Source organism: Lactuca serriola, chromosome 7 (genome assembly GCF_051521515.1).
Source record: "Lactuca serriola cultivar US96UC23 chromosome 7, Lser_US96UC23_V15, whole genome shotgun sequence".
NCBI lineage: Eukaryota > Viridiplantae > Streptophyta > Magnoliopsida > Asterales > Asteraceae > Lactuca > Lactuca serriola.
Window position 1 is genome coordinate 173,844,896 of NC_136414.1, and position 21,712 is coordinate 173,866,607.

At 37.8% G+C, this 21,712-nt stretch overlaps 1 protein-coding gene across 1 annotated transcript; it reads left to right on the forward strand.

Moving 5' to 3' along the window:
- Positions 1–291: 291 nt before the first annotated feature.
- On the forward strand, positions 292–648 carry LOC145064564 (uncharacterized). The gene has a single exon (XM_079011987.1). The coding sequence runs from the start codon at positions 292–294 to the stop codon at positions 646–648; it is 357 nt and encodes a 118-aa protein (XP_078868113.1).
- The last annotated feature ends 21,064 nt before the right edge of the window (positions 649–21,712 follow it).

The following is a 21,712-nucleotide window of genomic DNA, read 5'->3' on the forward strand; positions in this document are numbered from 1 at the left end:
GTGCTAATCAAATTGGTACTTTAAAACGTGTGGGAGACACTCATTGGAGCTCACATTTTACTTTTATTAGCAGTCTTCTTCGGATGTATAATCCAACTTGTACGGTTTTGGAAAACATAAAAAATAGGCTCTAATTATAAAACAAAAGGTGATGCTAGTATCGCGTTGAAAAGAATGACATCTTTTGAATTTGTTTTCATTTTACATATGATGAAACAAATTTTGGGAATTACTGATACTCTTTGTCAAGCTTTACAAAAAATATCTCAATAAATTATAAAAGCAATCACAATGGTCTCCCATACAAAGAAACTAATTGAAGCCCTTAGAGATAATGAATGGGCAACTTTTCTTGACGATGTCGTTCAGTTTTGTAAGAAGTGTGATATTGATATTCCTGAATTCAAAGATCCTTATTGTGAACGGAGAAGCAACAAGAAGGGAGGTCATATTACTATTGAGCATTACTATCATTTTGATATATTTAATGAAACTACTGATTTTATGTTACAGGAAATTGGTACAGGGTTCAATGAAAGAGTTGTAGAGCTTTTACAACTTAGTCTTGCTTTGAATCCAAAGGAGGGATATAAACCCTTCAATTCTGATTCTATTTGCAAACTTGCAAAAAGAATATTATTATCTTGATTTCACAGAACAGGAAATAGATGTTCTAAATTTTCAATTGAAGCACTTTGAAGCTTATGTAAAGGACCATCCATTTTTAGGAAAGTTGTCATCTATTGTTGAAATATGTCAAGGCTTGGTAGACAGGAAAAGCAAGTTATTACTATCTTGTTGACAAATTTATTCGACTTGTGTTGACCCTTTCGGTGTCTACTACAACTACTGAGCGTGCATTTTCCGCCATGAAAATCATGAATAATAGAATAATTAACAAGATTGATGATGATTTTATTGTTGATAGTCTATTTCTTTAGATCGAGAAAGATATCACTAAGACTTTTAGTTTAGACTATATTTTAAATGATTTTAATGATGTAAAAGAGTGGCGTATGCAACTGAAATGAACAATTTACTTTAATAATCCATACATTGTTACATTAATTTACTTTAATAATCCATACATTGTTACATTTTATTATTGTTTGAATTATTTTGCTACTAGTTTATATTTTGTAAATTATTTGGCATATCCTAAAAGAAAATATTGGCTACGCCACTGTTCAAGACTCAGATTAAGTAGATTAAATAAAGGAGGAATTAGTTTATTAATCATTATGGCTTAATAATTAATTAGAAACTAACTGGTAAACAATTTGGGAATTAATTAACAGTTTAATTAACAAAAGGGTTGGATATCAATCAGCCAATAATTGATTAATCATGAATGTTTCAGAACCTTAGAAACAAGGGTAGTCGATGAAAATTCCCTGAGGATAAGGGAAATTTCATTCATAGGGTTATCCCATCCCACATGGGCTTAATGATAAAACCCTGGAAGGTATCCAAGGCGATAAATAGGGCCTTAGGGATTCATTCTTCCTTGGTCATTCTTTGGCTTGATTTTTTCACCGCTTCTTTCTCCCTCCTTGCGGAAGAACTCTCCTTATAGTTCATCCCCTCCTAGTTATTTTGATTCTACTCTTTTGAGTTTAATGGGTGTGAACCAAGAGAGGGATTCTGGTTTGGGTCCTGATCATCCAAATAAGGTGGCATGCACAAGAGCTTAAGCGCGAAGGCATTTGGCTACAAAAGAGGTATACATTCTTCCTTTGTGTTTTCATTTTCTAGGGTAGATGTAATTAGTATGAAACCATAGATCCATAGGTTTCGTATACTTAGGTATATCGTAGTTTTGATTTTTCATCTACCTAGTTTAGAGTGTATTTGATGCATAGAAAACCTAACATGAAATGACACCTCCACCAAGAAAAAACACCCAATCACTTGTAAAAGAGTGGCCCTCAACATTAGTAATCAAACTAACATCTGAATATCCTTCAATACCTAAAGGAAGCCCTACACAAGTCAAACCAAAGCCTATGGTTTTCTTAAGATACTTCAGCACCCATCTTATTACTTGCCAATGGTGAGTACTAGGATTGCTAGTAAACCTACTTAGTTTTCCTACATCAAATGCAATATCAGGCCTTCTGTTAGTCACAACATACATCAAACACCCAATAACCTTTGAATACTCAAGTTGTGAAACTGCTTCACCAGTATTTGGTATAAGTTTCATACTTGGATCAAAAGGTGCACTCACAGGAGGAAAATCAGAACAATTATACTTCTTAAGCACTTTCCCAATGTAATGAGACTGTGAAATTGAGATCCCTAGATGTTCATGTTTGATTGTTATTCCAAGAACTACTTCTGCCTCCCCCATATCCTTCATGGAGAACTAAGATGATAAAAACTCCTTGGTCATGTCAACTTGCCTTTGATCAGCACCAAAGATTAACATATCATCTATATACAAGCATAAGATCACTCCTTTGGCAGACTCATCAAACTTGATATATATATATATATATATATATATATATATATATATATATATATATATATATATATATATATACACTAGTCTGATTGATTCAACTTGAAACCATAAGACAAGACAAAATCATCAAATTTTTGATGCCACTGTTTTAGTGCTTGTTTTAGCACATACAATGATTTAACCAAATTACACATCTTATGCTCATTTCTAGGCATAATAAAATCCTCAGGATGTTTCATATACACCTCTTCCTCTAAATCACCAAACCCGTCAGGGGCTCTGCCCCCCTTGAACCCCGCTAAGGGAGCTGCCCCTAGACCCCGCCAGGGGCGCAACCCTTGGAACCCTACACCTATGGGCGCTGCCCCTGGACCCCCGTATTCCCGAGTTCACATTTATCACTCCGAGTGTGCACCCCATACCTCCTAACTGAGTTAGTAAATGGAGATTGGCCTATCTCATTATTAATAATAATTACACCAAAATATATTGCTAACACTAACATCACCAAGATTATGGTCATCAGTGGAGTTACTGAAGAGAGGAGAAGGTGGTTGAGTAGATCTGTGATGGTGTTGCTTTGTCGGATATGCAGCTCGTCAACTGGACTCACGAAGAAAACAAGTGTTAGCTGTAGTGGGTGGCGACCTGAAAAGAGAGAAAGAGAAAGGTTGGTATCGTTGGAGAAAGGAGGAGGAGCGCCAGAGAAAGGATTAGCGTCAGAGTTGGGTGGTTTTTGGTTGTGAGAGTAAATGAGAAAGAGGAAGAATGGAACTATGCAAAAGATGGGAAGAGGAACCGTGATATACATTTTTTAATCTAAAAACTGATAAATAAGTAACAGAAAAAAAGAAGTTATTAAGGGTAAAATAGTTATTTCATGTCAATAGGACTGAACATGCATTTTGGCACATGCACGTGGGACAAATGGTGTAATTTAGGGGTGTCACACCCCCGAACCAGACGACGGAAACGTCCGGGGGCTCGTGTGACTAACAATTGAATTATCATCACAATGAATATACATGAAACATAACACATTCATCACCAACATTACATATAACAACTAGCATTGTTCATATCAAGTACATTGTTATAAATGACATAAATTCAAAGTATTAATAGTACGATGAGTGATGTTACACAAAATAAATTCATACATACTTGAAAATCTTCCTGCTTAACGAACAACTAAGGCGTGGGTCGGGGGGGGGGGTCACCCCGTATAGATCTATACACAAACTCCCGCTCTCTATCCAGGAAACTCTGGTTATAAGTACAGGCTACGATTGTACACTCAGAGGTGCCAACCGACATGTCTCACTAGATTCTCAACTTTTCATACCATGTTAAATGTTTACGTACATGTGTATGTTTTCAAATCCAAAAGGAATGTATATAAGCACATGAAGTTAAGTAATTATGTAAAGGTATAGCCACACTCTACTAACATGTGAATTTCAGTCCTAGCGCAATTAGCATGTAAGTGACAAAGGCCCAATAACATGTAATAGGGTAATTTAGGCCCAATAGGCATGTAAGTGGACCACCAAGGCCCAACAAACATGTGACCCATAGCGCAGGCCCAAATTAACATGTAACTAGGTCGCAAGGCCCAATAAACATGTCATGGAAAATATTGGGCTCAATATACACTTGAATGGGCCCTTAAGGCCCATTGGCCATGTAATGTGAATAATAGGCCCAATAAAATTGTTATCGATGTATTTCGTCCATTTGTTATTATTTCGTTGTTCGTTTTAGTTCGAGTTTTACCGTATTGAATATAAAAAGTCCCTTTTTTTGTAAAAACAACGTTCTTGGCCAATAACCCTCAAATTTTCAATTAAGGCCCAAAGTTTTGTAAAAATAACACTTTAGTCCATAATTTATAAAAATTTGTAATTTCGTCCCAAATATTTAGAAATTCACCAAAAATTGATATTATGACATTTATGGCCCAGTTTTGCAGAAAATTACATTTTCAGCCCCTTGTTTGTAAAATTGACATTTTCGGCCCAATTCCACTAGCATAAAAGAGTTTATTCAACTCCTGAGAGATTCTAGAGTTCCTGAGCTACCCCAATTTGATGAGAATGAGGGAAGAAGTCTTTTTGATAAAAGTTACATTTTTGGTCCAATTTAGAAATAAATGTTATTTTTACCTCTAAACTTGGTTTATTTACATTTATGACTCAAAATTTGGTCAAATAACATTTTTAATCCCAAACTTTCATTTTTTTCCCAAACTTGGGCCCAAAACCGTGAGGCCCAAAAGTTTAGCCCATTAAGCTAAAAATTACATTTTTGCCCCTTTGGAAAGCATATTTATCATAAAAATCCATTTTTATATAAGTAGGAACCTTTTGATCCTTATAAAAACATAAATGTCACTTTTTGCCCTTATCTTTTGTTTTCTTGACAATTTTCACCCTTAACAAGGTTTTTGCTTTGAATTTTTATATCTTAACATATAAACACTTTTAACTTGATAATATGATGTATAAGGTGTCTTAGTTCATGGATCCTTACTCAAAGTTACTTAAGATATCGAGATTTGTTAAGATCTAACACATTTTTACAAAATAAACTAAGAAATCACACAAGACATGCATATAACACATAGATCTACACATTTTAATTGTATTCTCCCCCAAAAATCATGTAAAACCGAAAACAAGGGGGGCATGAACTCACTTTTTCTTTGATGTTTCGGTTTTGAAGAAGAAGTGGAAGAAGTTGATGTGATTTTTGGCCCTAACAAACTCTTTGAGGTAGTTTTCGAGCATATGAAGTTTCTAAGCTGTTAGATCACGAAATGAAGCTTCATAAGAGAGTGTTCTTAGCTTAAGGGTGAAAATCAAAGAATTAAATATGATAACAACTTACTAAAGAGTGACGATCTAGATGAGAACCTCTTGAAGTATACTCTAATTCTCGAAAATTTAGAGGAAAATGTAGGAGTGTTCTTCTGAGTGTTTGAGAGATTATTTGAGAGAAGTTTGCAAGTGAAGCCTGTGTATGTGTGTTTATCTTCGGCCGAGAATGAAAGAAGAGAGGAGAGAGACTAGTCTTAAAGCATGTTGGATCATACAAGTTTACATGGAAGTATGAGAAATAATTACCGTATTGTATGGTGAATAATATGGAGGTGGCACCACCAAAGTCAACCCCCGTTTCATTTCTTTTTTTTTTACTCTTGGTCCGAGATTTTTGGGCTAGGAGAAAGGGTGGAATAGTTTGGGCCATTACTTTTCTTTATTCGAAATTATGAGGCCTAAATGATTACTTTTTGGCCCAATGGGCTCATTAGATGGTTGATGGCCCAAAATGGCATAAAAGAATGGATTTTTGGCTTACTAGGGTTAATTGGATCAGTTATGACACAATAAGGTCCATTAGGGTTAGAATGAATCATTCTAGGCCCAAATGGTCCAAAATGTTATAGATTTGTGAATTGGGTCCATTTAGAATCCAAATAGGGTTTCCAAGCGCAAAATAGTTGAATTGAGTGCTTATTGGTCCATTAGGCCCACTAAGGAAATCCTAGTCCAATATGGACTTAAACCAGGATTCTTAGGGTTTTTAGACTCTTTGTTGAACATGAAAGGTGAATTTAAATTAGCACTAAGTGATATTTACTTAGAGTATATGTTTTACAATAGTTGAATGGTTACACAAGAATAGAATTTCCTAGCTAAAATGCTAGTTGTGACATCATCCCCTTGTTAGAGGGAATTTCGTCTTGAAATTCTTCTAAAGACTAGGTTTGTGATGGAAGGAATAAGTGAGGGTACTTTTGCTTCATTTGGTCTTTACGTTCCCACATGAATTCCGATCCACGTTTAGCGCTCCATTGAACCTTCACAATCGGAATGTGACTTTGATTTGTACGCTTCACTTCCCTATCTATAATCTCGATTGGTTCTTCGACGAACAAGAGATTCTCGTTTATCTCAATCTCTTCCAAAGGGACGACAAGGGTCTCATCTGATAGACACTTTTTTAGATTTGAGACGTGGAACACCGGGTATACGTTGCTGAGTTTGGCGGGTAGTTGCAGCTTGTAAGCCACTGGACCAATCCGGGCAAGAATCTTGAACGGTCCAATGTATTGCGGGTTCAATTTTCCTCGCTTCCCAAAGAGAATCATTCCATTCAAGGAGAGACCTTTAACAACATGCGATCCCCAACTTGAAATTCTAATGGCTTTCGCCGCTTGTCAGCATAGCGCTTTTGTCGGTCTCGCGATGCTTGAAGTCGAGCTTTGATTTGGACTATCTTTTCGTTCGTCTCACGGATGATTTCGGGTCCTGTAAGAGCATTGGCCGGCGATTGCCCTTTTTCTAGTTGAGTGTCACTCACCTCGGCCTAGCGTATGGGCGATCTGCATTTACAACCATAGAGAGCCTCGAAGGGAGCAACCTTGATGCCCGTGTGATAACTATTGTTATAGGAAAATTCAATCAGAGGCAAGTGGGTATCCCACGACTTGCCAAAGTCAATCACACAAGCTCGGAGCATATCCTCGAGTGTCTGGATTGCACTCACTCTGACCATCCGTCTGTGGGTGGTAGGCAGTGCTCATATCTAGCTGTGTTCTCATTGCCTTCTGAAGAGATTTCCAGAATATTGAAGTGAATCTCCTATCTCGATCCGAGATAATAGATACTGGCACTCTGTGGAGTCTCACAACCTCCTTGATGTAGATTCGGGTCAGCTTTTCCATCTTGTAGGATTCTTTTATTGGCAGGAAATGAGCGGATTTTGTTAATCTATCGACGATTACCCAGATAGCATCCAATCCATCTGTTGTCTTTGGCAATTTGGTCACGAAGTCCATAGTAATCTATTCCCATTTCCACTTGGGTACTACTGGTTGTTGCAGTAGTCCCGAGGGCTTTTGGTATTCCAATTTCACTTTGGCGCAAGTAAGACACTTGCCCACAAAAGTGGCTATCTCTGCCTTCATATTAGGCCACCAATATTGTTGCTTGATATCCAAATACATTTTATCTGATCCCGGATGAGTAGAATATCACGTCTTGTGGTCTTGATGCATGATTACCTCTCTGAATCCCCTAATTTTGGGAACCCAGATTCTACTCATGAAGTAGTGAGTTCTATCATGTTTAACTTCAAGCTCCTTCTCCATTCCACGTAGTGACTCACTAGCGACATTCTCCGACTTCAACGCATCCAAATGGCTTGCTTGATCTGTGAGGCTAGATGAGATTGGATGGTGATTGATAGGGTCTTCACATGACGACCTGAATACTCCTTCCGGCTCAAGGCATCGGCTACTACGTTAGCCTTACCTGGATGGTATTTGATCTCGCACTCATAATCATTTAGTAGTTCAACCCATGTTCGTTTCTTCATGTTCAGTTCCTTTTGATTTAGAATGTGCTGGAGGCTCTTGTGGTTTGTAAAGATGGTGCACTTGGTACCATAAAGGTAGTGCCTCCAAATTTTCAAGGCGAAGACCACCGCGCCTAGTTCGAGATCATGCGAGGTGTATTTTACTTCATGTGTTTTTAGTTGTCTGTTTGCATATGTATTTACCTTCCCGCGTTGCATAAGGACACAACCTAAGCCTTGATTTGAAGCATCACAGTAAACTATGAAGTCTTCGGTTCCCTCTGGTAAGGATAGCGCTGGAGCACTATATAGGGCTTGCTTCAAGGTTTGGAAGGCGATCTCTTGCTTCTCGGTCCAGTTGAAAGGTACACCTTTCTGTGTCAAGAAGGTGAGGGGTTTGGCTATCCTGGAAAAGTTCTGAATGAGTCTTTGGTAGTAGCTCGCTAAACCCAATAATTAGCGAATTTCTGTTGGCGTTGTCGGAATTGCCCAACCTTCAATGGCCTTGAATTTGGAGGGATCTACATGGATTCCTTCCTTGCAGACAACATGTCCTAAGAAAGTTACATTACGGAGCCAAAACTCACACTTGGAGAGTTTTGCATACAACTTTTCAGCTCGAAGGGTCTCTAAGATTTTTCGGAGGTGTTGGCTATGCTCTTCCTTGCTTCGAGAGTATACGAGAATATCATCGATGAAAACAATCACAAATTTTTCAAGGAATGGGCGGCAGACTCGATTCATGAGGTCCATAAATGAAGTGGAAGCATTTGTTAGACTGAAGGGCATCACGACGAATTCGTAATGACCGTAACGAGTTCGAAAAGCAGTCTTAGGAATGTCCTCATCCCGGACTTCGAGTTGATGATAACCGAATCTCAGATCTATCTTTGAAAAGTAACTAGCCCCTTGAAGCCGGTCAAATAGATCATCGATTCGTGGAAGTGTGTACCGGTTTTTGATGGTGAGCTTATTCAGTTCCCTATAGTCAATGCACATCCTAAATGATCCATCTTTCTTTTTAACGAAAAGAACCAGAGCTCCCCATGGAGAGAAGCTTGGTCTTATGAATCCTTTATTCAAGAGTTCACTTAGTTGACTTGACAATTCTTGCATTTCAGCAGGAGCTAACCTATAGGGTGATTTGGCGAATGGGGTGGCTCCAGGCACTAGGTCGACTCAGAATTTGATTTGTGGTTCTAGGGTTATTCCCGGAAGTTCTTTTGGAAACACATCCGGGAAGTCACATGCCACTGGGATGTTTTGAATGTTCACTTCCTCTTTGGTTTTATCCACCACAAGAGCAAAGAATGCGTAGTTCTTCTTATGTAGACACTTTTGTGCCTTGATACACGAGACAAGGTGAAGGTTTGTGTCGGGTTTATCTCTATAGATTACTAGGGTTTCGTGATTAGGAACATGAAGGCGAACGGCCTTCTCGAGACACATAATATCGGTATGATGGGGGCTTAACCAATCCATGCCGATGATCACATCAATACTCCTAATATTTACTAGTATCAAATTTATTTGGAAAGAGTGGTTGTTTAGTGTTAACGTGCATCCTATATAGATATCTTTGGTTGATTTAGTTTTCCCATTAGCCATTTCCACCGTGAAGGCTTCGTTGAGCTTATGGGGTTGTTGATTTAGCAAGTATTTGAATTTATTAATAAGAAAGCTTCGCTTCACCCCACTATCAAATAAGATGCATGCATACGAGTTGTTAAGTAGGAACGTACCGGTGATAACTGTTGGGTCCTGCACTGCTTCACCCTGAATCATTGTCAGCACTCTCCCTGCTGCTCCTGTCGCATGATTGTTTGCGCTGGGGCAATTTCGCCTGAATTGCCCGGTTTTCCCACATCCGTAACAGGTATAACTGGCCCCAACATTGGTGTTGTTGTTAATGTTGTTGTTGTTTTTGTTGTGTGTCATCTGGTTTTGTTGAAGCTGAGCCCTACAATACTTTGTTGTATGGCCGTTCCGGTTGCACCTTGTGCAAATCATCTCTCTGCATTCCCGTGATGGTGGAAGTTGCATTTGTTACACTTGGGGAGATTTCCCGAGTATTGCTTTGGAGCATTTGGCGTGGATGAGGTTGGAGCATGTGGTGTGGTGGTAGCTTGAGTTGCAGCATTGACAGTCATAGTTTGTTGCTTCTTAGATGATTCTGAGTTCTGTTTTCTCTTTCATTTGTCGCTTCTTCCTTTCTTGCTCTCTTCTTCCTTCTTAACCTCCGGTTCCACTGCTTTGGCGCCTTTCTTATTGCCATGATCATACAATTTGTTGTCCAGTCTCTTGGCACTATCAAACGTCCCAGGGTTTGCCGCAATGACATTCCCTTGGATAGGTGCAGTCAATCCCTAGATAAACCTCTCAATCTTTTTCCCTTATGAGGTGATCATTCTGGAACACAGAAGAGATAGCTCATTAAACTTGGATATGTATGCGTCGATATTTGATTTTTGAACCGTGAGGTTCCACAACTCTTGTTCCATCTTCTGAATCTCACCTCTAGGAAAGTATTCTTCCAACATCATATCCTTAAGCTCTTCCCAGGGCATCGTGTTCGCCGCCAGGAGTGTCACGGCCTCTACGTGGCCATTCCACCAGGAGAGGGCTTGATCAATGAATGTTCATGCTATGAACTTGACCTTACACTCATCTGGACACCCGCAGATTTCAAAAATGGATTCTACTTTCTGGATCCATCGCTTCAGGTCTATTACGCCTCCTGTCCCATTAAAGGTTCGAGGTTTGGCGTTGGAGAAGTCCTTGTAGGTGCATGTTCGTGCGGCTCCATGGTTTGTTCCTTGATTTGTGCTTCCGGTTCCCTGTCCATTTCCTTCTTCGTTGTTTCCATTGCGAATCTATGCAAGTGCTACAGTGACTGCAGTGGACATTGCTGCCTGGTATGCAATCAGGTTTATTTCCAGCAGGGTTGGTGTTGTGTTGTTTCTACGGTTGGGCCTTTGAGGCATCTTTCTGTCATGGAACGAAAAGATGTTGAGTGCCTATCATTTTGCGAGTTTGGAATCCCATAGACTAGGCGTATACTGTGTTTATTTAAGTAATTTCATGCATTAACATAAAATAAGGAAGTAAAACACATAGCAGATGACAACATCATGATAAAACATAAAGCATTTTCATTAGTACTAATTGTTTTGATACATGAAAATTTGCCAGAAGGCATACAGTACATGGGGAAATATAAAATCCGGCAGCATGACGACCCTATGAGTAGTGTGACCACTTAGACATAGAGTCGATTGTACATAGCATAGATCACATAAACATAAGACTAACGAAAGATATGGCTGGTGCTAGTCATGGTGGGATGTGCCAAGGGGTGGTTCTGAGGAAGTGGATGCTCCCTGAAGGTGAGCAACCTGTTGGTCTGCGTCTCAAAGTCGAGTCTCCCACCTTACCTACCTCATGTGGAACTCCTGGATAACCTCTCGCATTTCCTGTTCTGCCCTTGCAACTCTTGATCGCATCCGGTGCATCTGGTCGACGATGCTCTGAGCCAGATCGCCAATATCCCTCAATTGTCTCACCATGACTACAAGTGATCGGTCAGCGGGTCCTCCATCCCTCAAGTCATAAAAATCTCATGCCATCCTTCAATGGCTTTGATCTTAAAAGGGTCCACATGTATCCCTTCTTGGCTGACAACATGACCTAAAAAGTTACGCTACGGAGCCAGAACTCACACTTAGAGAGTTTTGCGTATAACTTTTCGGCTCGCAAGGTTTCCAAGATTTGTCGAATATGTCGACTATGTTCCTCTTCACTTCGAGAATAAAACAGAATATCGTCGATGAAAACGATGACAAAGTTGTCGAGGAATGGTCGGCAAACTCGATTCATCAGGTCCATATATACGGCAGGGGCATTTGTTAGACTGAAGGGCATTACAACAAATTCATAATGTCCATAGCGAGTTCGAAGAGCAGTCTTGGGGATATCCTCTTCCCGGACCTTGAGTTGGTGGTAGCCGGATCGCAGATCTATCTTTGATAAGTAATTTGCTCATTGAAGCTGGTCGAATAGATTGTCGATTCATGGAAGTGGGTAGCGATTCTTGATAGTGAGCTTATTTAGCTATCTATAATCGATACACATTCTAAAGGATGCGTCCTTCTTTTTAACAAAAAGGATCGGAGCTCCCCAGGGTGAGAAACTAGGTCGGATGAATCCTTTGCTCAAAAGTTCATTGAGTTGGCTTGACAGTTCTTGCATCTCCGTAGGAGCCAACCTATAGAATGATTTGGCGATGGGTGCAGCTCCTGGCACAAGGTCAATTCGAAACTCGACTTGTCTTTCTGGGGATATCCCCGGAAGGTATTCAGGAAAGATGTTAGGGAAATCGCAGGCCACTGGGATGTTTCGAATACTAACCTCTTCCTTGGATTTATCCACGATGTGAGCCAGATAAGACGAAGGTTCGTATTGGGTTTGTCTCCGTATATAATTAGGGTTTCGTGGTTAGGGAGATGAAGGCGAACGACCTTCTCGTGACACATAACTTCGGCATGATGGGGGCTCGACCAATCCATACCGATAATCACATCAAAACTCCTAATAGTTACCGACATCAAATTTATTGAAACACGTAGTGATTTAAGGTCAGGGTACATCCTACGTAGATTTCCCCAGTTGATTCTTTTTTCCCATTAGCCATTTCCACCGTAAAAGTTTCATTAAGCTTCTGGAGTTGTTGTTTTAGCAAATATTTGAATTTATTACTCACAAAACTCTGCTCCACCCCGGTATCGAACAGGATGCATGCATATGTGTTGTTAAGGAGAAACATACTAGTGACAACAGTGGGATCCTGAACCGCTTCTCCTTGACCCATGGTCAGCACTCTCCCTGCTCCTCCATTCCCTGGGTTGTTGACATTGGGGCAGTTTCGACGGAAATGCCCAGTCCTTCCACATCCATAACAGGTGTGGCTAGCCCCAGTGTTGTTGCCGTTGTTTTTGGTGTTGTTGTTGTTGTTGTTGTTTCCCAGTTAATGGTTCTGGGGAGGATAGGTTCTACAGTATTTTGTCGTGTGACCCTTTCGGTTGCAACTGGTACAATGCATCTCCCTACATTCACCATTGTGATGAAGATTGCACTTGTTTCACTTTGGGAGATTCCCGGAATACTGCTTAGGGGCACTTGGGGTGGATGAGGTTGGAGCATGTGGTGTGGAGGGAACTTGGGTGGTTGCAGCATGAATTGTAACTGTTTGTTGCTTCTTTGACAACTTTGGGCCTTGTCAACCCTTCCACTTATTATTCTTTCCCTTCTTGTTATCACTCTCCTTCTTGCTTTCAATTTCCCCTGCTTTTTCCCCCTTTTTGTTATTATGGTCATACTGCTTCTTGGCCAACCTCTTGACGCTGTCAAATGTTTCAAGATTTGCGGCTATCACGTTTCCTTGAATTGGGGAAGTTAATCCCCAGATGAATCGTTCGATTTTCTTTCTTTACGAGGTAATCATGCCAGGGCACAACAGAGACAGTTCACTAAACCTTGATATGTAAGCTCGATTTCGGAGTTTCGGACTGTGAGGTTCCATAACTCTTATTCCATTTTTTGAATTTCGCCACACGTGCAGTACTCGGCCATCAGCATTTCTTCCAATTCCACCCAAGGCATGGCATTGGCTACGGGAAGAGTCATGGCCTCCACATGTCCACTCCACTAGGTGAGAGCATTATCAACAAATGTACATGTTGCAAACTTCACCTTGACCTCTTTGGGGCATTCACATATCTCGAACACCGATTCTACCTTTTCAATCCATATCTTCAGGGTTATTATTCCCCCTGTGCCATTAAAGGTTCGTGGCTTGGCGTTGGTGAAATCTTTGTAGGAGCATGTCTTGGAAGGCCCCTGGTTCATTCCGTTGTTTGAGCTTCCGACCCCTTGTCTGTTGCCTCCACCATTGTTTTCATTGTGGATATGCGCCAATGCCACTGTGACTGCAGTAGATACGGCTGCTTGAAATGCAACTGAGTTGATTTCTGGTGGCGTCGGCTCGGGTTTTGTGGGTCGTTGAGGCATCCTTCTGTCATGGAATGGAAATATGTTGAGTGCCTATAATTTTTGAGAGTTTGTGCTCCTATAAACAAGGTGTATAGCATATACTTAAATAGTTTCACATATTGACATACGACATGGAAATATAGCACATAGCAGATAACAACGTCATGATAAAACATAAAGCATTTTCATTAATACTAATAGTTTTGATACATGAAAATTTGCCAAAAGGCATACATTACATAAAACTCCGACAACATGACGACTCTATGACCATTGTAATCACTTAAACATAGAGTCGATGGTTCCTAGCATAGATCATATAAGAGAGACCTGATACCAATAAATATACTACTTATGCTGATCTTGCTATAAATTTCCTAATGGTGGCAACGATATCATATCCCAAAATGTTGTGCCAGCAGCTGAGCTATCTCGGTCATCTCTCTGATGACTTCGTCCCGTTCTTACTCAGCTTGCATGGCTCGTGCTTCCATATCAAACAACTGTTGTCGAAGTGTGGCAACCTCTTCTTCCAGCGAACGATCCTCTCCCACGGGGTTTCCTGGTGGGGCAGGGTGGTCCTGGTCTGCCTTGTCGGTAGGTGATTCGACAGGGGCTTAGTATGTGTCACCTTCCTCCTCCGTGTCGTCATCGGTCCCATCAAACTAGTAATCTGTATCGGTGTACTCGCCAGGCCCAATGCCATGTGCTGCTCCTTTTCCTTCCTCGGGGTCGTCTTCAATCATTCTGTGGGCCACCAAGGCATGGTGAAACTGAATGCCTTGATGCTCCTCTTCCATGGTGACTATAATGAGGAACATGCAAGGAGGGTATATAAATAAACTACTATTGCTCCTAAGATGTTTTAGTTGTTATAAAAATTGGGTTGATGTTCTCTTCTTGGTCAACAAAAGGGTATGTCTTAGGTTTACTGACCCTTGCGATCGCCCCAGGGCATTGTTATAGTTGTATTCCGGAGGAAATGTAGTTGATCAAGCTACATTCGCCCCTAATACAACTATGAACAGTCCTAGCTTAACTGAGGTGTCAAGATTTTCCAATCATCTTATTTGATTTGTTATTATGTTTATTTCCCTAAGTCACACAAGTAAGAGTGTTTATTATTATATTTTATTTGTTTTGTTCAGAGTTATTTAGTCCCTCTTTGAGTTTATAGTTGCATATCAATGTGTGGTTAGATATGCCAGTTCATTATAAACAGAGCTCTGATACCAACCTGTCACACCTCCGAACCAGACGGCGGAAACGTCTGAGGGCTCGTGTGACTTAAATTGAAATATCATCACAATGAATATACATGAAACATAACATAAACATCACCATGCATTAATACATTACAACTGACATTGTTCACATCAAGTACATTGTTTACATGACATATTCCAAAACATAAATTGTTTGATGTTTAACATTACACAAAAGATATTTCCTGAAACATACTTGGAGGTTCTTCAGTCTAACGATTTCCTGAGAATACAAGTTATTTTGAAAACATCAACATATATAATGTTGGTGAGTTCATAAGCATGTTTGATAATAAACTAGTTTGTATCGTTTGTAAAACCCAGAAAATCCAATATTTTCTGTACAAAAACTGTTTGCGAAAAAGGTGTGATGATCCCATAAGTGCATATGTATGTGATTTCAAAACAAGTAAAAGTGGTTGTTATTCAAAATTGATTCTTGTATTATAGTTGTTGTATGTAGGAGTGATTAATGTTGTTCCCCCAGAAAACCCGATGTTTTCCGATATAAATAGTATGATAGTTTTGTATTATTATATCATCACAATGAATGAATATGATTTCCCATGATTACTTAGATGGTAATGGAACTCTATGTGAGTTGTTATAACCATGCATAATAATGACTAATTCTCCTGTCTTGGAATTTTATTGGATGCCGGTTTTGATCAAGATTTTTTTCACCCTAGACTGGCCGAGTCTAACTGTAGCGAACAACTCAGGTGTGGGGGAGTCACCCCTATATAGATCTATACACAAACTCCCTCGCTCTCCCTCCTAGTTATAACTATAGACTACGACCGACACTTATTGGTGCCACCCGTTATTTCCCACTAAATCCAACTGTAATTGAATAACCTAGTTGAACAACCTGATTTATGTTTACTTGAATAAAAGGTAAGCCTAACAGACGAAGAGAGGAGGACTACGGAGGCCCACTAACTTTGTATGTTATTACAGGCTGTCGAGTATGCTACGGACACGTTAGCCCATCACGCATATGATTGATTTGGACCATACTAACAATGCAAATGGGTCACTAAGGCCCAATAGCATGTAAAAGCCATTGAGGGTCCATTAGACATGTAATTGGGTCACCGGAAGCGCAATAAACATGTGTGATTATGTTGGGCCCAATAATCATATGATATTGAGTCATAAAGGCTCAAAAGCATGAATAGAAGATATTTGAACCCAAGCATTGAATCATTTATAATTTATTGATCTTAAGTTCGTAATGTAGGTATTTGTTGTGAGTTTGTTGTTTATTCGAAGTGTTAAAATGCTTTGACGTTTGATTTATAACGAAACTTTGGTTATATATATATATATATATATATATATATATATATATATATATAAATCTATATATATATATATATATATATATATATATATATATATATATATATATATATATATATATAGTCAAGATCAAATAAGAAGGAAAATTTTGGTAGAAAGGTAAGAAGTTTTTTTTCTACATATTTTTTTAACGAACATACAAAATATATCATTAGATGATTCAAATTTCAAAAAAAAATCTTGTGATGTCTTGGTACTTTTTTATGCATTTTTATGCATTTTTAGGGTTTTTTTTTTGTTTTCCAAATAACTCTTCCCTATATATATATATATATATATATATATATATATATATATATATATATATATATATATATATATATATATATATATATATATATATATATATATATATATATATATATATATATAAAACCATGCGTCATAACTTGATATTTTTATCCCAAAAATTTTTATTTGTCTATCCCAAAATATTTAGTTTGGCCATTTCAGCCCCTCCATTTATAAAAATGACACTTTTAGTCCCTTTTTATGAAAATTGACATTTTTGGTCCTTAAACCATTTTTTTCTTGACATTTTCGACCCAAACTTTATTTAAATAATAATTTTAGCCCAAAAACTATTGTATTTGTGATTTCCAGCCTTTATTTGTAAAAATTTTACACTTTTGGCTCAAATTCCGTAAGTTTTACAAATTTGACCCCAAAATCAAAAACTTTGCATTTTTAGTCCAATTTTTGCATCAAAGTCATTTTCAACCCCTGAAATAGTTTATTTATGTTTTAGACTCATAGTTTGTTAAGTTTTCCATTTAAACCCCTCAAACACTACATTTTTCGCAACTTTGGGCCCAAAACTCGTGAGGCCCAAATTTTAAAGCCCATTAAGCTAAAATTTATGCCTTTGACCCCTAGACAAATGTTATTTTCATAAAAGTTAGAATTCTATGTAAATAATACTATTTGGTCCTTATAAAACCGAAAATACCATATTTTACCCAAACTTTGATTATTTTGGCAAAAATGACACTTATAAGGATTTTGATTTTGTTTTCACTTTTTAAGCCTAAAGATCCTTAGATCTTTGAAGTAAGTTGTTTAATATGTACATTGTTTATGTATTCTTCACGCTTTAGCCATATATTTCAAGATTTAGCAAATAACATCATATTTCACAATATAAACCAAAGAAATCACATATAAAAAGATAAACACATAGATCAACACATAGTACTTGTATTCTCCCCCAAAAGCAATTAAAAACCGAAAACAAGGGGGTATGAACTCACCTTTCTTGGTTGCTCATGTTTTTGAAGAATAAATGGAAGAAGATGGTGTTGTTTTTGGCCCAAATAATCTCCTTAAGGGTCTTTCGAACTTAGATGGGCTCTAGTGAATTAGATCATGAAATAAAGCTATGTAAGAAGGAGTTTTAGTATTAAGATGGAAATAGATGTTTGTGTTTGATACCAAATTACTAAAGTTTGAAGAAAACTTGATGAAGATCCTTAGAAACTCAAGAAAAATTCGAGATATCTTGATGGAAGGTGGAGGATGATGTTGAAGGTGGTTTGGAGAAGATTTGAAAATGTGTGTGTGTGTGTGTTGTGATCTTCGGCCGAGGATAAGAAGAAGAGAGGAGAGAAAGAGTGAAAGTATGGTGCATGGGGAAGTGTAAGTCTTGCATGGAAATCCACCATGTAATAAGGTGGTGGCTAACCCTCCTTAATTCTCCTAATTTCCTTTTAATTCTTTATATATATGTATATATATATATATATATATATATAGTTGGGCCGAGAAGGAGAAAGAAGAGAGACATAATGGGCCTTTAATGCTTGGTTCCAATAATAGGAGGCCCATTTTGATGGTTTTCGGCCCATTGGGCCCTTATGAGGGTTTACGGCCCAATTAGAATGAAAGAATGGGTCTCACGGCCCATTGAAGTATATTAGGTTTGTTATGGCCCAATAAGGCCCATTAAGGTAATTCATTTCATTTTAGGCCTAAAATATCAAGTGTCATGAAAGTGGGTCCAATTAGGGCCAATTTAAGGATCCTAAGCCCAAAATAGTCAAATTGGAAGCTTATTGGTCCATTAGGCCCAATAAGGAAATCCTAGTCCATAATGGACTTAAACCGGGATTTTTAGGGTTTCCAATCTTTTGTTGACCATTTGAAGTGTTTGTATATAGTGTTTGATGGAATTTTGTTGTCATTGAATAAACATCATGCATGCTTTCAAGTTTTAGTTACAAATGTTATCCTTGTTAATGTTTACAAAAGCATTAGAATTTCCTGGTTGTGACAATGTGACCCATAGTGCAGGCCCAAATTAACATGTAAATGGGTCATAAGGGCCAATAAACATGCCATGAAAAATATTGGGCTCAATACACACTTGAATGGGCCCTTAATGCCCATTGGCCATGTAATGTGAATATTAGGCCCAATAAAATTGTTATCGATGTATTTCGTCGATTTGTTATTATTTCGTTGTTCGTTTTAGTTCGAGTTTTACCGGATTGACTATAAAAAGTCCTTTTTTTTTTCGTAAAAACGATGTTCTTGGCCAATAAACCTCAAAATTTCAATTAAAGCCCAAAGTTTTATAAAAGTAACACTTTAGTCCATAATTTATAAAAATTTGTAATTTCGTCCCAAATGTTTAGAAATTCATGGATTTTAATCCAAAAAATTATATTATGACATATATGGCCCAGTTTTGCAGAAAATTACATTTTCAGCCCCTTTTTTGTAAAATTGACACTTTCAGCCTAATTTTGATAAAAGTTACATTTTTGGTCCAATTTAGAAATAAATGTTATTTTTACCTCTAAACATGGTTTATTTACATTTACGACTCAAACTTTGGTCAAATTACATTTTTAATCCCAAAATTTCATTTTTTTCACAAACTTGGGCCCAAAACCGTGAGGCCCAAATGTTTAGCCCATTAAACTAAAAATTACATTTTTGCCCCTTTGGAAAGGATGTTTATCATAAAAGTCCATTTTTATACAAGTAGGAACTATTTGATCCTTATAAAATCATAAATGTCACTTTTTGCCCTTATCTTTTGTTTTCTTGACAATTTTGACCCTTAACAAGGTTTTTGCTTTGAATTCTTATATTTTAACATATAAACACTTTTAACTTGATAATATGATGTATAAGGTGTATTAGTTCATGGATCTTTACTCAAAGTTACTTAAGATATCGAGATTTATTAAGATCTAACACATTTTTACAACATAATCTAAGAAATCACACAAGACATGCATATAACACATAGATCTACACATTTTACTTGTATTCTCCTCCAAAAATATGTCAAACCGAAAACAAGGGGGTATGAACTCACATTTGCTTTGATGTTTCAGTTTTGAAGAAGAAGTGGAAGAAGTTGATGGGATTTTTGGCCCTAACAAACTCCTTGAGGTAGTTTTCAAGCTTATGAAGTTTCTAAGGTGTTAGATCACGAAATGAAGCTTCATAAGAGAGTGTTCTTAGCTTAAGGGTGAAAATCAAAGAATTAAATATGATAACTGATGGGTTTTATGCATAAGAGACATTCCTATGTGCTCATACAAACCCTAATTCTTGGATCTAGGTTTCTCTATTGTACATGCTTTGATTCCAAGACTTACAAGCCTAGATCTATCATATACAATTCAAAATTATCATAAGGAAAACAGATCTAAGTGGTTTACCTCTTTCAAGTAGCTTGAATCCTTGTAATCTTCTTGATCTTGAGCTTAGAGTCACAAATGTAACTCCTCTAATGGTTCACAAACCCCACAAGCAAGAAGGCAATATGAGAAAGGGTGAGAGAGGTGCTGAAACCGGCCTAGGGTTCTCTTAGAATCAAGTTGTAGCCGATTTCCATAGCCTAGGGGTCTTATTTATACTGATGGCTGCTAGGGTTTCAGCCCTTGGACGAAAATATGATGGATCCCCATCATAATGTGTTCCCCCTTAGTCCATTAGGTTCTCCAGCCCAAAACTCAACTATCATACATTTGGCAGTTTGTACCCCTTTATTTAATTTATCTCTTTTAGTCACCAAATTAATTCCTAATTAATTTATGACTAATACTAATTAAATAAATATGATTTCTCCTTTAATATATTATTCTTATAATATATTAATAAACCATAATATTCTCTCTTTCTCCTTAAATTACCTTGTCAAGTTGCTTTGGAGAAGGCAACCCAAAAGGACCATGCACAACCGGGTCAAGTACATACCAAATATAGTTACGAGCTTAGACATTATTCCAACAATCTCCCACTTGGATAAGTCTAGTAACTATATGTCACATACGACTTCAGAATCCGATTAGCAATCATAGCTCTTATACTTTGCTGTCAACTCTGATCAACTTGTCCTTCAGATAAGGGATCGTATAATCCTCCGTTCTAGATATCATGCTGACAATGCTTATTGTCCAACATTTGTTTCTCGATTTCCGATTTGTTTGATATAGAATATAGTTGAACACATCAACTTCATTCTGATCGGGCCCGACACATAAGTCAAACCAAATCATCAAGTGGCCAAGATATCACTTTTATTCTCATAGAATAAAAGGAATAGATCAACTTCGACTCATATGCATCTATTATTCACTAATTTAATCATGCACAACAATGCGTTTTATAACATCAAGTTACTGATGCGTTTACACATCATCAATGCATAACCAACCAGCAAACAACAACCATATCTCTAAGTTTTAAGACTATATCATATTATCGATTTGAGATCACTTAAGGCAAACACCACGAAGTGATACCAACAAACGCGGGTTTATTCCAATGCTCAAATCATATTCATAAGCACTCATGAAGTTTGCAGCAAACCATTGCTATGCGCCTATGCCCAGAACCTTTTAGACAATCTACAAACAATTCATAACAGTCTTCATTCATATCTACTTCCAAAATATGACCGACTGTGGACTGTTTGAATAATCCTATCATTCAGGAAGTCAAAACATGCAAAATTGAAACAATAAACAAATAACCAACACAAGATAGTAGCTTTACTCATAAATAAACAATTTTATTTATTCATCAAATGTCAAGTACAAACTATCTATTACACGTTTCCTATCTAATCCAAACTTATATCATCCTTCAGCCCAATGCTCCTAGCGTGTTGCAAGTGTTTGACCCTCCTCAGTCCCTTCGTAAGGGGATCTGATGGGTTTTCTTCTGATGATACCCTCTTCACAAC

What these genes read in the sequence shown, in the direction of transcription:
- LOC145064564 (XM_079011987.1), top strand. Translation starts at nt 292, where the DNA reads ATGGTCTCCCATACAAAGAAACTAATTGAAGCCCTTAGAGATAATGAA.